The sequence below is a fragment of the Gordionus sp. m RMFG-2023 genome, chromosome 3 (genome assembly GCF_954871325.1).
Source record: "Gordionus sp. m RMFG-2023 chromosome 3, tfGorSpeb1-WG-v2, whole genome shotgun sequence".
Taxonomy (NCBI): domain Eukaryota; kingdom Metazoa; phylum Nematomorpha; class Gordioida; order Chordodea; family Parachordodidae; genus Gordionus; species Gordionus sp. m RMFG-2023.
In genome coordinates this window covers 38,002,178-38,016,133 of record NC_088777.1, presented here as the reverse complement: position 1 = coordinate 38,016,133, position 13,956 = coordinate 38,002,178, and the positions used below count along the sequence as shown (strand labels likewise).

The following is a 13,956-nucleotide window of genomic DNA, read 5'->3' as shown; positions in this document are numbered from 1 at the left end:
CCAAACTTTTACCTGGAAGTGACCAGTATAACCTAATAAATCTTATTAATTTAAATAGAACAAACTATATCAAATCTAAATTAAGTTAATTGAAAATAAGTTAAGTTTCCCTTTTTTCTCCTATCTAAACCTAAGCTTTATAATTAACTCAATTCCTTATGTATTATTTTTTCCTTAATCACCTTATTAAATATATCTCATATTGAAATTCTACTTGGAAGTGACCAATTTAACCTGATGAAATTATAATATCAACTATTTATAGGTTAAATTAATTCATTGTAAGAATAAACTATAAGTGTTTTTTCTCCACTATGTTTAGCAATAATCTCTCTAGGCATTTCAATTAAAATATAGGTTGATAAAAACCTAAGTTATATTTCAACTAAACATTATATTAATTGAAAGGTAATCCAAAATATTCATTAAAGGCTACTAAGGTCAATAAATATTGTAAATATCAATCATTTTATAATAAATAAACATTTATTAATTTTTTACTAAGACCCTAGTAGTGTTGTTAAACGGCTCGTTTTGAGCCGATTTTTAAAAACGGCTAACTCAATATTTTAGCCAGAAAAATATTGCTTAAGCCTCGAGATTTCGCTAATAGATGTCCAAACCTTTGTTCCTTCTACAAATAAAATATTCAAGACTTGCCTAATACTATTCTGAATGAAATATTGAGTTAGCCGTTTTCAAAAATCTGCTCAAAATGAGCCGTTTAACAACACTACACCCTAGTCTAAAACCTCTTAGCATAGAGCAACTTTTTCTAATTTATCCTTATTTAAATTTAATATTAAATATATTTTTAGATTTTAAGTACCTAGGTATCAGGATAATTATATCAATTTGGTTTAAAATTTGTAACCAGATCATACTTTTTGTAACTTAATTAATATAAATTTGTAATGTCTCTTATCTCATTAAATTTAAAAATCTCAATATATAAAACATTTGGATGAAACATTACTCGAAATAGATCAAAAAAGATGGAAATTTTAAATTTAATTAAACTTTAATACCTCGCGGTGAATCTAACACAAATGGCTCATTTTCGCAACAAACATCATTAGATGTAGTTGGATTTTTTGATTTGAAGCGTCAAAATATTATTGATAATGATTAATTTAGTGAAAATTTTATTAAATCCTATAACAGCACATTATCTTTATATGGTGATTTTCCAATTTTAAAAATACTCTTTATTAAATATAGTGTTATTACATCAAGGGCTCCTGTAGAGAGTTTATTCAGTCTAGGGAAGCTCATCTTTGGAAAAAAACGAGCGCGTCTCCTAGATAAAAATTTTAATCCAATTGTTGTTAAAAGCAAATAAACATTTATTAAACTCAAATTTTTATGAAAAATAAATGTTTTTTTTTATTGCAAATATATAGGATATTTTTATTCGATGTAAATATAAATATTCTATTTTCCGATATTTTTTTCGGTTTGCTTATTTTTTTATATAAATAAATTGCAAATTATTATAATTTGGATATCATAATTTTTTATATTAAATAAATTCGTTCAGTAAATAAATGCGTTATATGCAGGGTTGGGCAGTATCGCGGATATTTGTATCTAAGATACATTTTAAAATTTTGGAAAGTATCTTGTATCCAGTATCTAAGATACATATATTTAAAAGTATTTGTATCTTAACCAACTTTGTATTCAAAAAGATACAGATACTTTAAAAAAAATTTATATTGGTTAATTTAAATAGTATTAAAATTTAAAATGATATTGTTTTAAGATTTAAATGAAAAATTTAATCAAAATTTAGATATTTTAAGATAATTTTTGATATATGACGTTGGTCGTCATATAGCAATTTGCTAACAATTAGAACTACCATATTTGAATCGTTTTATATTTGTCTATTTTAAAATCATGGAAGAAGAAAATAGAATAATATGTTTATCTTCGTCTTCAGATGAATCTTCAACCGAAAATTATAACAATAAATTTAAACTAAGCATACTTAATGGCAAATTTTTTGAAGTACTTCAAGATGATCATAATAAAGAAATTCATCGTGACTTTGGTATTGACGAAAAAGTTATAGCAACTGTTACAGATAACGGCTCTAACTTTAAGAAAGCTTTCAAGGAGTTTGGATATTCTATGTAGCTGAAGAGAATGACTTTGATATCAATGATGATGAATGTATAGAATTCGAAAACATTGAAAGTATAATTTAATACTTCTTTAAAATTTATTATGATATTGTAAATTTTGTAAATTTTGTAAAAAATTTTATTCAAATAAAATTATTTATTTGTTTATTTAAGGGTCTAAAGAAGCCTCAATAACATTGCCTCAACACATTCGTTATTTGTGCCATACGATAAGTCTAATTGCCACAACAAATGTCGAGAGAGCTATTAAGGATTCTCCTAACATTTCTAAAATTCATCATCCTGCAATAGTACTAAGCTATGTAATGCAAATAATAGGCCTAAAACTGCAGAACTTATCAAACCAGTTTTAGGAAAACAATTAGTTACACCTTGTTGCACTGGATGGAATAGTTTGTATGATAATCTTCATAGTTTATTAAAATTTAAAGGCGAACTTCCTAAATTATGTCAAAAATTAGAATTTCCTAAATTAAGAGACTATTGAAATTCAATATTTAGAAGAATATTGCAATATAATGGCTCCATTGGCTATAGCGATTGACAAAATACAGAGTGAAATCAACTGCTATTATGGAGAATCAGCTCCAATTTTAAATGTCGTTAAAAAAAAATTACAAATTTAATTCAAACCAATCTACAATTTTGCAAACCATTAGCTGTTGCCATAGAATTTAAATAAAAGATTTAAAAATATATATGATTTTGATAACAATGTTAAACGTGCATTTTTGGCAACTATTTTTCATCCCTATTTTAAAAATCGTTGAATTGATGGTGAAAAAGAAAAAAAATACCTTCAGGATTTGTTATTACAAGTTTTAATTGTTTTTAAAAATAATATTAAAATTAATACTTCAACAAAATCTTCAATTGATGAAAATGATGATTACTTTTGCCTTAAAAGTACCACATCCAATTCTAATAATTCAATAAATGATATTGAAATAGAGGTACTAAATTATATGAAAGATGACATGCGGAGTATAAATATGTTAAATAGTTATAAATATATAAAAGAAATATTTATTAAATATATAAAAGAAATATTTATTAAATATAACACAATATTACCCTCCTCAGCCCCCATTGAAAGATTATTTAGCTTTGCTAATATGGTTAATAGACCAAATCGTCAAAGATTGAACGATAAATCATTTGAAAAATTAATAATATTAAAAAATAATGCTGATTTATGATGCTGATTTATTATTATTTACTAATTATATAATTATTAAATGGAATATCGCATTATCTTTTATAATAAATTTGTTATTTTCTACAATTTATTTTAAATATTTTTTTATAAATTTATATTATAGATAAGAAATAAAGCTTTATACATTTTGATTTTGACTATTTAAAGTTTTTTAAAAAAGTATCTTGTATCTTAGATACTTTTTTTAAAAAAAATACAAGTATCTTGTATCTTATATCTTATTGAAATTTTTCTAAAGTATCTAGTATCTTGTATCTTAAATACAAAATTTTATAAAGTATCTGTATCTGTATCCGAATACAATTTTCTGAAAATTTGCCCAACCCTGATTATATGAATGATGTATAAAGTAACTTATAATGTAACTATTACAACACTAGTTGAGCCCTTCCGATCCACACCTCCCCCCTCCACCCAAAAAATTACAAATTTTTCAAAAGTATTACATTTAAATCCCTTTTTTCTTTATTGTATAAAAATTAAAATTTTTATAGTCAAAATCTTTTTTATATTTTTTTATAGTCACATAGAAAAAAATAGCAAAAACTTTTATTTTTCAATATTTTTTATTTTTATAGAAATTTTATGTTGTAATCACTTCTGCTTTATTTAAAGTTCAGAATGTTCAGCATCAACAAGTACGGTGATAAATTGCTTCATTTGTTGTAGGTTTTGAGCTAACTCTAAAAAGGCTAACCTTAATTTTTAAAACCATGATCTTAGCCTCATTTTATGAAATTAAAGGATAGCTCAATCGTGAAAAAACTTAGCAAATTTTTTTGACAGTTAGGATTGAACCGATACAAAACTAAAGGCAAGAAATAGTCCAAATTTAACAAATTCTTTTTAATGTTTAAATAGAATATGAAATTTCCAAATAAGTCGGTTATTAGTTGATAAGAATAATCAATTTTGCCAATGATATATTTTTGATTGACTAAAATTTAAAAAAATTTATCAGAAAAATGTTGATAATAATAAATATTATGTAAGTCCAACAGAAGAAGCACACCCATCCAAAAACCAACCTCTACTCCCTAAAAAACACTCATTATTTTATAACAACCTCCTGATACTAATTTAAAACATATAATGAGCCATCATTAATAACTTTCAAATAATTCTAATTAAACTCTTTAAAAAATGTCTTAACTATGGATACTTTATCCTGCAGTACTGCTGAAAGTGAAAGGGGCTTTCATCTTATGATTTTGATCAATGTAGATAATTGAGCAAGTTTAAGAGTAAATACTAAAACTTAATGTACATAAATAATGGAGCTTCAATATCAGAATGGATTACGATCTATATATCAAAATATGACAAATGAATCATCACAAAAGAATGGAGAAAAATAAACCCCCAAAAATGAAAGATTTATAGAATATTTTGAATTCATACTTATATATATTTAAATTTCTAAAAATATATGTGGTATTTTGTGACCTTATTTTTAGAATAGAATATAAATAGAATAGTATTAATATTCAAAATAAAAAAAATTGATTTTGTATATATATTTCTTGATAAAATATGAAATAGCCCCCTCCCCCCACCAAATTTTTAAGCAATATATCTCAGCATGTATCATTTGTTTTTATAATTTTGGAGTGAATAATTATGATATTTATATGTATATATATAAATTCTCAATAGTTTATCTATATTTCAAATGTATTTTTTAAAAAATATTTACTATAAAACTAGTTGAATAAATATGAATATATTAAATAAGCTGATTCTTACTTCCTCTTGAGTAAAGTCAAAATTATGTTGAATAAGTGTATTGATATGATTGTTTGAAAGCAAATAATATAAAGATGTGTCAGATCTATAAAGATTAAAATAATTAAAACATGAAATATATTTCAATAACAACAATTATAGCTTAAATAGCTATAAGATATAAAGAAATGTCAAAAATAATGATAAACTAAACATATAATTTTCAATTTACCTAATATTTTCAAACAAGATATTCAGAGTTTGAAGCAATTGCACACTCAAATATTTTCCTCCCATTAAATCTTGTTTAGCAAATGATATGAAAAATAATAACATATTCTTTTCAAGAAAAAAACTAAATAAAGTTTATTATATTACAAATAAAAAATATAGATACTCAAATAATGATGGATCATTTTGATCTCCCCATATCAATAATTCTGATATTGATCTAAGAGTTTCAATTAATAAATCTTTATTTTCTTCAGTTATTATTTGATTTTTGAGGAGTATGTTGTATAATAATCTTAATAATTGCTATATTGATAAAAATAGATAGTTAATACTTTAGGTAATCTAAAGAGTATGCATGCTTAGATTTTAGTAAAGGACTTTGAGTTCTTTTATTTTTGGAAAACATTATAAGAACCCTTAAATTAGGTAGGGTAAAGTAAAATTACGCTTTTTATTAAAAATTTTACACCCATATGATCCAAAAAATTAAACTAATAATCCACATTAAAAATCTTTAAAAAATTATATAGTATCGAAGCTTCCTTAAAAAAAAAATTATTAATATTATTATTATTACGTTAAGAAGAATTACGTATCAACGTTAAAAAAATTATATTTTCTATGTTAAAAAAAATATACATGAGGGATGCAAATTTAATATTGCCTATTTTTTTTAATAAATATAAAGAAAATCATGCAAATGTATTGTGTAATTTTGCGTTTAAAAAATAAACATTGGGGAAGCAAATAAAAATATGTTTATTTTTTTAATATATAAAAGAGAAAAAAATTTATTTTATTATATTTATTTCCTTACTTTTAAATAAATCTTTTTTTTAAAGCAATAATTAATGTTTAATAATTGTAATTATATTATTGAAGATTTATTAAGACTATCAGAGTTGATAAAAAATATCGGTCTATCTCTATATACTATATCAGAGGTATCTGTTTCTGTTTATATATACCTTTAAAATACATTGATAAACTTTTATTTAACACTTTTTTATCTAAAGAATAAAAGTAATTAAGTGCAAATTTTATCTCATATGTATGAGCGTATAATTTAAATAAATATATATATAATAAAAATATTAAGACTAAAATATATATATTATTAAAACTTATATATAAATAAAATATAAGTATTATTTATTTCCCCTTGATATTTCTCTAATATTTGAAGAATAAATATAAAATTAAAAAAATTTTAATTTTAAATCTATTTATGATTTTCATTGAAAAAAACTAATTAAAAATTTTTTAAATTTAACAATAATTTTTATAATTCATTACTTGATAATTTTACCAAAAATAAAGACTTCTACTTATTAATATATTTTAATTTTTTTATGGTTTGACTAAATATAAATTTTTAAAAAACTTATCGATTGCTTCTCTAATAGTAAACTTGACGCTTTGTCACTGAGGTTATACAAATATAATCTATCACAATAACGACTAATGTCTAAAATTTTAAAAAGTCAAAATTGGCTAAAGAGTGATTTGTCTCTGTTTAAGATCAGAATTTGAGTTTAGATTAAAATTCAATAATTTAATAAAATAAAAATATTATCAATCTTATAAATATAATTAATTTTAAAATAAATGATTGACATATTATATAAAATAACTATATAATTATTTTTAAATAATTACAACATGTCCACCCCTAACGGGAGAAGGACATATATCGTCGAAATAATCAATATATGTATATTTATACTATCTAGAATCTAAAAATCATTAAGTTCATATAAAACTAAGTATGGATTATTTTTCATTGCAGCGCTGCTTCTTCCATTTCATTAATATTTGTTATCAATGTATTTTGGCTTTGATTTTCTGAGTATTCAATCGTTTCATTATTATTTTTATTTTCTTCATCCCTTTGATAATTCATTAGAAACCCTCATATTGTCTTATGGTTGCATTTCTGGATTAGACATTTTTTAGATCCTGGTTATACTTGTTTGAACCCATTGGCCTCATTTTCTCCTTTTGAATATGACATATTGATTTTTGCTGATTTAATGCATAAGATGGTACATCACAATCCATCATTAGATGTTGAAAGGAATGGGATCGAAAACATTCTCGTGCATTAGAAGATGTCGGACCTTGCATGGCATATTTGGTATTTTTTTTATTCTTTTTATTAATTATTTTATTTTTTTTTATTTGTCCCCAATATATTTGCAACTTTTTTGGTTTCTTTGGAATAATTATCATTTGTAAATAAAAGGGTTCGCAGTTTACTGAGATTATATCGTTATTATACATATTTTTTTATTACGATATAAAATTAATCCAAAAATTTTTTTTAAATTTATTATATTTAATTAATTAATTTCAAAAAAAAACATTTTTACTCTACGAAAAAAATATTATGATTTATTAATTTTTTTTAATTTTTCAAAAATAATAATAATATTGATTAATATACACTTTCACAATAATGATATTAATTAATATACGCTTTCACACTTGTGTATATAATATCACAAATATGCATATCAAAAAATTAAATAAGTACTCGACACATTAATAAACAATCTCACTCATGTGTATACTATGTATATACTATCATACCATCACTTAGTATGTATATCAAAAATTTAATGTTAAAATTAAATGAATTCACTTAACAAATTATCTATTAAATTTATGAAATATCTTATATGTTTCTTTTTATTCTTCTATTATTTATTTATTATTACACTTGACACATAATAATAAATTAAATTTTAAACAGATAAACTTACAATAAATTTTACCATGACAACAGTTACAAAGAAGGAATTGAAATAATATACTCTATTACATTAAGAAATTACAACAATTATGAAGATAAAATTTAGATAATCTTCTTTTATCAAATTAAGAAATTACAATAATTGCTAAGGTATAATAGAATTAATATCTAATGTCAATTAATATTCCTTTCCTTTATCACATTAAGACAATATATGATTCCTAAGATATAATTAAAATAATATCTAAAAAGTCAATTGAGTCAGAAATAATTTGGTTAATTAATATACATCTTTTTTATATATGCATCTAATAATATTAGAAATATTTGGGTTAATTAAGATACCATTTTTTTTTATATACATCTAATAATAATTTCACATTTCTTATTATTCCCCTTTTTTTATATGATCATTGTGGCGAATTCTCATAGTTCCGCTTACAAATTTTATACTATTGAATTTTTACCCACATTTTCTCCTATTTTTTATTCTTATTGTCGAAAACACTAGTCCATATAATATATCCCACAGCTTTATATTTACTCTCTCACATGGTAATATAATAGCATTGCCTTTTGGTTTTAAAAAATCTAAGGGCAATCTTGTTCTTCGACCCAGAAACAATTCAACAGGAGTAACACCCCTTTTATTTTTGGAATTATTATAATATAACTGTGCCATCCAAATCTTATTTTTTTCTTGTTTGGCCTTTTAAATTCAATTTTTCACTCTGGCTACCATACTTTCAGCTTGACCCTTAGAGATAGGATGATATGGTAGAGCTAACACAAGTTTTATTTGTAATGAAGTACAAAAATGTCTAAAATTTTTACTTATAAACGCTGGACCTTCATCAGACACAGTTGTTTCAGAAATTCCAAATTTTGACCACAACTTTTGTAATTATTTGATACCAAACTTATTCATTAACCCATGAACTTCTTCATATTCATTCCCCTTAAATTATCAATCAACAATTAAAAATATGTTTTTTATCTTTTTTTATCCTTATCAAAAAAATAAATGTGGACCCTTTCCCATGGTTGACTTGACTTTAGCCACACACTTCACATTTCTTTACGGGGCATGGATGCACAGGTATTACATGGAACACATTTGTTTGTAATTTTTTCAATTTCCAAATTCATGCTAGGCCACCAAATATATTCACGCGCCCATGATTTTATCTCTGCCTTGATGACTGGATGCAATAAACATAAAACCTCACACGCAATTTACATGGTATTATACGATTTCCATGCATTATATCGTCCACAATTGAAAATTCTTTTTGTATTTTTTATATGAATCATGTTTGCTTTTCCAATGTTTTTCACCCATTAAACACAATTTTAACTGATTTAAATCCTTGTCTCAGTAGGTATTTAATTTAAGATCTTTCCAAATTGTAGGATCTCTTTTTAATATACTATATGATAGAGTACGAACTAATACATCCTCTCTATCTATAATTATATTGTCAATTATTTCATAACCTGCACACCCCGTTCCTAATCTATACAAAATATCTGACAAATGATTCTTTTTCTCTCGCCGATATTTAATTTCCACAATAAATCTTCCCACAAGTTTCAACAATGTAATGTCGGGGACATCATTAATTCTTTGTTATTTTTTTCAAACAAATGAATCAAAGGTTTATGATCAATATAAACAAATTTTTTACCAAGTAAATATTCACGATACTTGGTTAATCCAAAAATAACCGCTAAGGCTTCCTATTCAATAACAGCTTCATGAAAAATTCTTGAAAACCATAAATTAAATGTAATAACGCTCCTCTGACACCTTTATTAGATGTATCTACGGCTTAGACTATTTCTAAATCGTTATTAAAACACACTAAAATATGTTCTTCATCTATTTTTTTCTTCAAAATTTAAAAAGCATTTAGTTGTTCAATTTTTCACTCAAAATAAACTCCTATCTTTTATACTGCAATTGCCCCAAAAAGACTGTACTTCAGCTTTACTACTTGGCTAGTTCATATTCAGGGTTGCCAAGTCAAAATTTTCAAATTACGGGAGAAATTTAGTATTTTGCGGGAGAAATATGAAAATTGCGGTAGAAATATAAAATTGCTAAAAAGAAATTTTTTGCTGGCCAATTGACATAATTATCCGTTTATTATTTTTTATAAATGCAAAGTTGGTAAATATTTTTATCTTGATTTATTAAAATATAATAATAAAAAAAACCAAAGATCTTTTTTAAATATAAAAGAATGTAAACAAGATAAAATTTTATAAAAAAACGATTTTAATTTTAAAATTAAAAATATATTTTATGCGAATGTCCAGCAAACGACCGCATTTGGAAATCTACCGTGTGTGTGTATAACATTATAGGGATAGGCGCTTAATTATCACGTATTAAGTTAAATACATAATAAGATATTATTGTACTCATTTCAATATTATTTTTGGAGAATATTTTTGTATTGCAATCGCTGTGATATACTCCCCTGTACTGACTTATATGAATGAAATGATGTTGATTTATTATTAGATAAAAATAAGACAGGATAGAAAAAAATTTATAAACTGCACATGTTTTTCAAATAAATATTCAAAATTTATTAAAATATAAAAATAATCAATTACTGTCTCTCAAAATTGTTAATATTTTAAAAACGTTAAAATACTTTTAAAAAAATGCGGGAGAAATTAAAAAATTGCTGTAGATTTTCGCGGGAGGTTTCCATTTGTGGTAGTTTTGCGGGAGAGAGATGTCTGCGTGTAAACTAAAAAATTGCGGGAGTCTCCCGCTGTTGGAGGGAGACATGGCAATCCTGTTCATATTAGAGATATTATTTAAATTTTTATCAAGAGGTTTCACTTTAACCCCATTAATATGATGACCCAAATACACTATATCGGTCACCAAGAACACTTTTTTTTGTTAGTTCTCAACCCGTTATCACGAATTATCTTAAAAACTTCTCCAAGACGTTGATTATGCTGCTTTGGTGTCACCCCAGTTATCAAAACATCATCCATATAATAAAATATACCTTCTAGCTTCTGGAAAACAGATGCCATGGTACTTTGGAAATTAGATGCTGACACACTTAATCCAAACGCTAAATGAGATTAATCATTTAGAAGTCGCTATCGTTAACAATTTACAAATTTCCTCCTTTAAAGGTAAAGAAAAATATTTCGCACTTTTCAAAAAACCAAATCTTCAATTCTGGGCAATGGATATTTAACTTCAACAACCCACCGGTTTAAATTTACACGAAAATCAGCACATAGTCTCAATTTTCTATTTTATTTTTGAACAGGAACCAATGTTGTGATCCATTTACTATATTCTACCGAAATAATAATACTATATATGACCCAACGATCTAATTCGCCTTCAATTTCCTTTTTCCACTCAAAAGGAACTCGTCAACATGCTAAAAAAATAGGTGAAAATCCCTATTTTAGTTTCACATACACTTGATAATCATTAAGACATCCCAAAGTGTCTTTAAAAATTATACCATATATCTCTATTAAAACAGATATATCATCACAAATTTTATTTAATTTATTAAATTCTATATCAACAATTTGTTCATTAATTTCAATATTAATTTTAAAACTATCCGATTTACGTATTTTTATTTTTTTAATTTGTTGATTTATTTATTTATTTTATACAAACATATGATCCTATAACTTACGTTTTTTATGCAAATGTAGGAGGCCATATTAAAACCAATTGTCAAAGTAATACATTATTTCTAAATATTACAAATTATTTATATTTTATATAGAAATTCAATTTACTTGTACGCCAGATATTTTTTCTCGATAACTTTATTTTTAGAGTTATCTCCAATAATACGAGGTAATATTTTTAATTTTTATAATAATATTAGGGTAGACCTTATTTTGTCATGATTCTCTAATAAGTGGTTTGCCCAGGCTTTCTCATTTTCAAGGTAAAGGTTAAAATATGTTTTGTAAACTTTAATTTAATATTTAAGTGAAGTGTACTATAGAAAAATGACAATAATCACCAATTCACATGTTTTTTTATGCATATATAACAAAAATATTTCTTAAAAATATTATTGGCTTGGTTTTCAAAATTATTATGAGATGGACTGGTCTTAAACAATATTTCTCAAAATTAATATTGGCCTGGTTTTCAAAATTTTAGAAAATCTTTTTAAATTATTAAGATCTTGGATGCTTGGAAAAAATAATATATTATTTACAAATTATTAATATTGATTGGGATTTTTAATGTTAAATGTTAGTTTTATGTTAATAAACATATATATATACATTTACAAAATATTACAAATTATTAATATTTTATATTGAAATTCAATATAACAGATGAACTTAACAGATGATCCTATAACTTAAATTTTCTATGCAACTATAGGAGGTCATATTAAAACCAATTGTCAAAGTATTACATTATTTACGAAATATTACAAATTATTAATATTTTATATAGAAATTCAATTTAACTTGTACTTCAGAGATTTTTTCTCCATAACATATTTTTTGGAGTTATCTCCAATAATACTGTTGCGACTTATTTTTAAAATTAAATTATTCTAGGATAAATTGTAAATTGTTACAACTTATTTTTATTTAAATAATACAAAGATGGATTGTTGCCACTTTATTTTATTCAAATTATTTCACACAAAAAAATATATTAAGATAAAATTACAAAAACGAAAACCTTTTTTATTTTAAAAATTCCAAACAAAAATATTAATAATGATTTTTCAACAAAAAAAAAAAATAATATTAAAAAAAAAATTATTTAAAATTAATTATCATTATTTACAACATCCCACCCCTTTATTTGGGATGAGATATAGGTTTGATTCCTAATTTTTCTTCTTCAGGGTTGGCTAATAGCATATCTTCAAACTTTTGTATTTCTCTCGAGGAGGCTTCAGCTTCCGATGTTGAATAGTGATCCTTAGCCCCAGATCTCGTGGAAAAAATTCTTCGTGACTCTTCGGATACGCCTCATAAAATTATTCGTGTCAGAATTTGAGACGATTCCTTTTGGCTGCGAAACTTGGAACTTTCCATATCCTTTTTCTTGGTAATGATCCAAAGTTAGCTCGACAGTTTATAATCTTATGTCCTAATCTCCCACATAAAAAACATTTTATATTGTTTATAGGAGTTTGTGATCGTTCTCTCATCATTGCATATTGAGTAAAATCTTCTTCTTCTCCTATCACCATTGTATTATAATTATTTGTTGAAGGTAAGATGTATGGAGCCCCTCGTTTTTATTTATGTATTAAAGAAAATTTTATTACCAAAATTTTTAATTATTTTATAATTAATTATCCAAAATTTGCGTTGTGTATATATATATAAATTTATTTTTTAAATTTAGGAAACAATATAAAATTTTTTTTTTATTTGTGTTTCCTAATGAGACTATTTATTAGAAAGCCTGTTCTAGAATTCTTCTACGATGTGAACCTTGTCACAGAATAAATTTTCTTTATAATAACTTATTTAACTCAGAATAAATAAATCATCTGTTGATGTGCACCATTAGTTTAAGATCAGAATTTGAGTTCTAATTTTTTTATTTATTATCCAAGAATTTAATAAAATAAAAATATTATCAATCTTATAAATATATTTAATTTTAAAATATTTGATTGACATGTTATATAAAATATATATAATTATTTTTAAATAATTACAACAACAGTCTCCATAAAAGAGAAAAATAAGCTAAAGGTGAATTTATCTTCACATTTCCTAACAAAAGTTTAAAAATTTTTAAGTAAATAGTAAATATGATCCTAAAAAATTAATGAGCTATTAATTAAGATTCATTCAAATTTTCAGATTTAATTTTC

At 23.9% G+C, this 13,956-nt stretch overlaps 1 protein-coding gene across 4 annotated transcripts in view; it reads right to left on the bottom strand.

Annotated features, from left to right (window-relative positions):
- The window catches only part of LOC135927638 (uncharacterized), a 34,505-nt gene extending 28,712 nt beyond the window's left edge, over positions 1-5,793 (bottom strand). For all 4 annotated transcript variants that reach the window (XR_010572133.1, XR_010572132.1, XM_065463755.1 and 1 more), the window contains exons 1-4: positions 5,661-5,793; positions 5,492-5,620; positions 5,327-5,449; positions 5,116-5,200 (exon numbers count right to left, since the gene is read on the bottom strand). Coding sequence is in view for 2 of the 4 variants with exons in the window: in XM_065463755.1 (XP_065319827.1) it covers positions 5,116-5,200; positions 5,327-5,449; positions 5,492-5,620; positions 5,661-5,734 (411 nt within the window). In the remaining 2 variants the exon portion in view is untranslated. The remainder of the gene's footprint in view (positions 1-5,115; positions 5,201-5,326; positions 5,450-5,491; positions 5,621-5,660) is intronic.
- Positions 5,794-13,956: the final 8,163 nt, after the last annotated feature.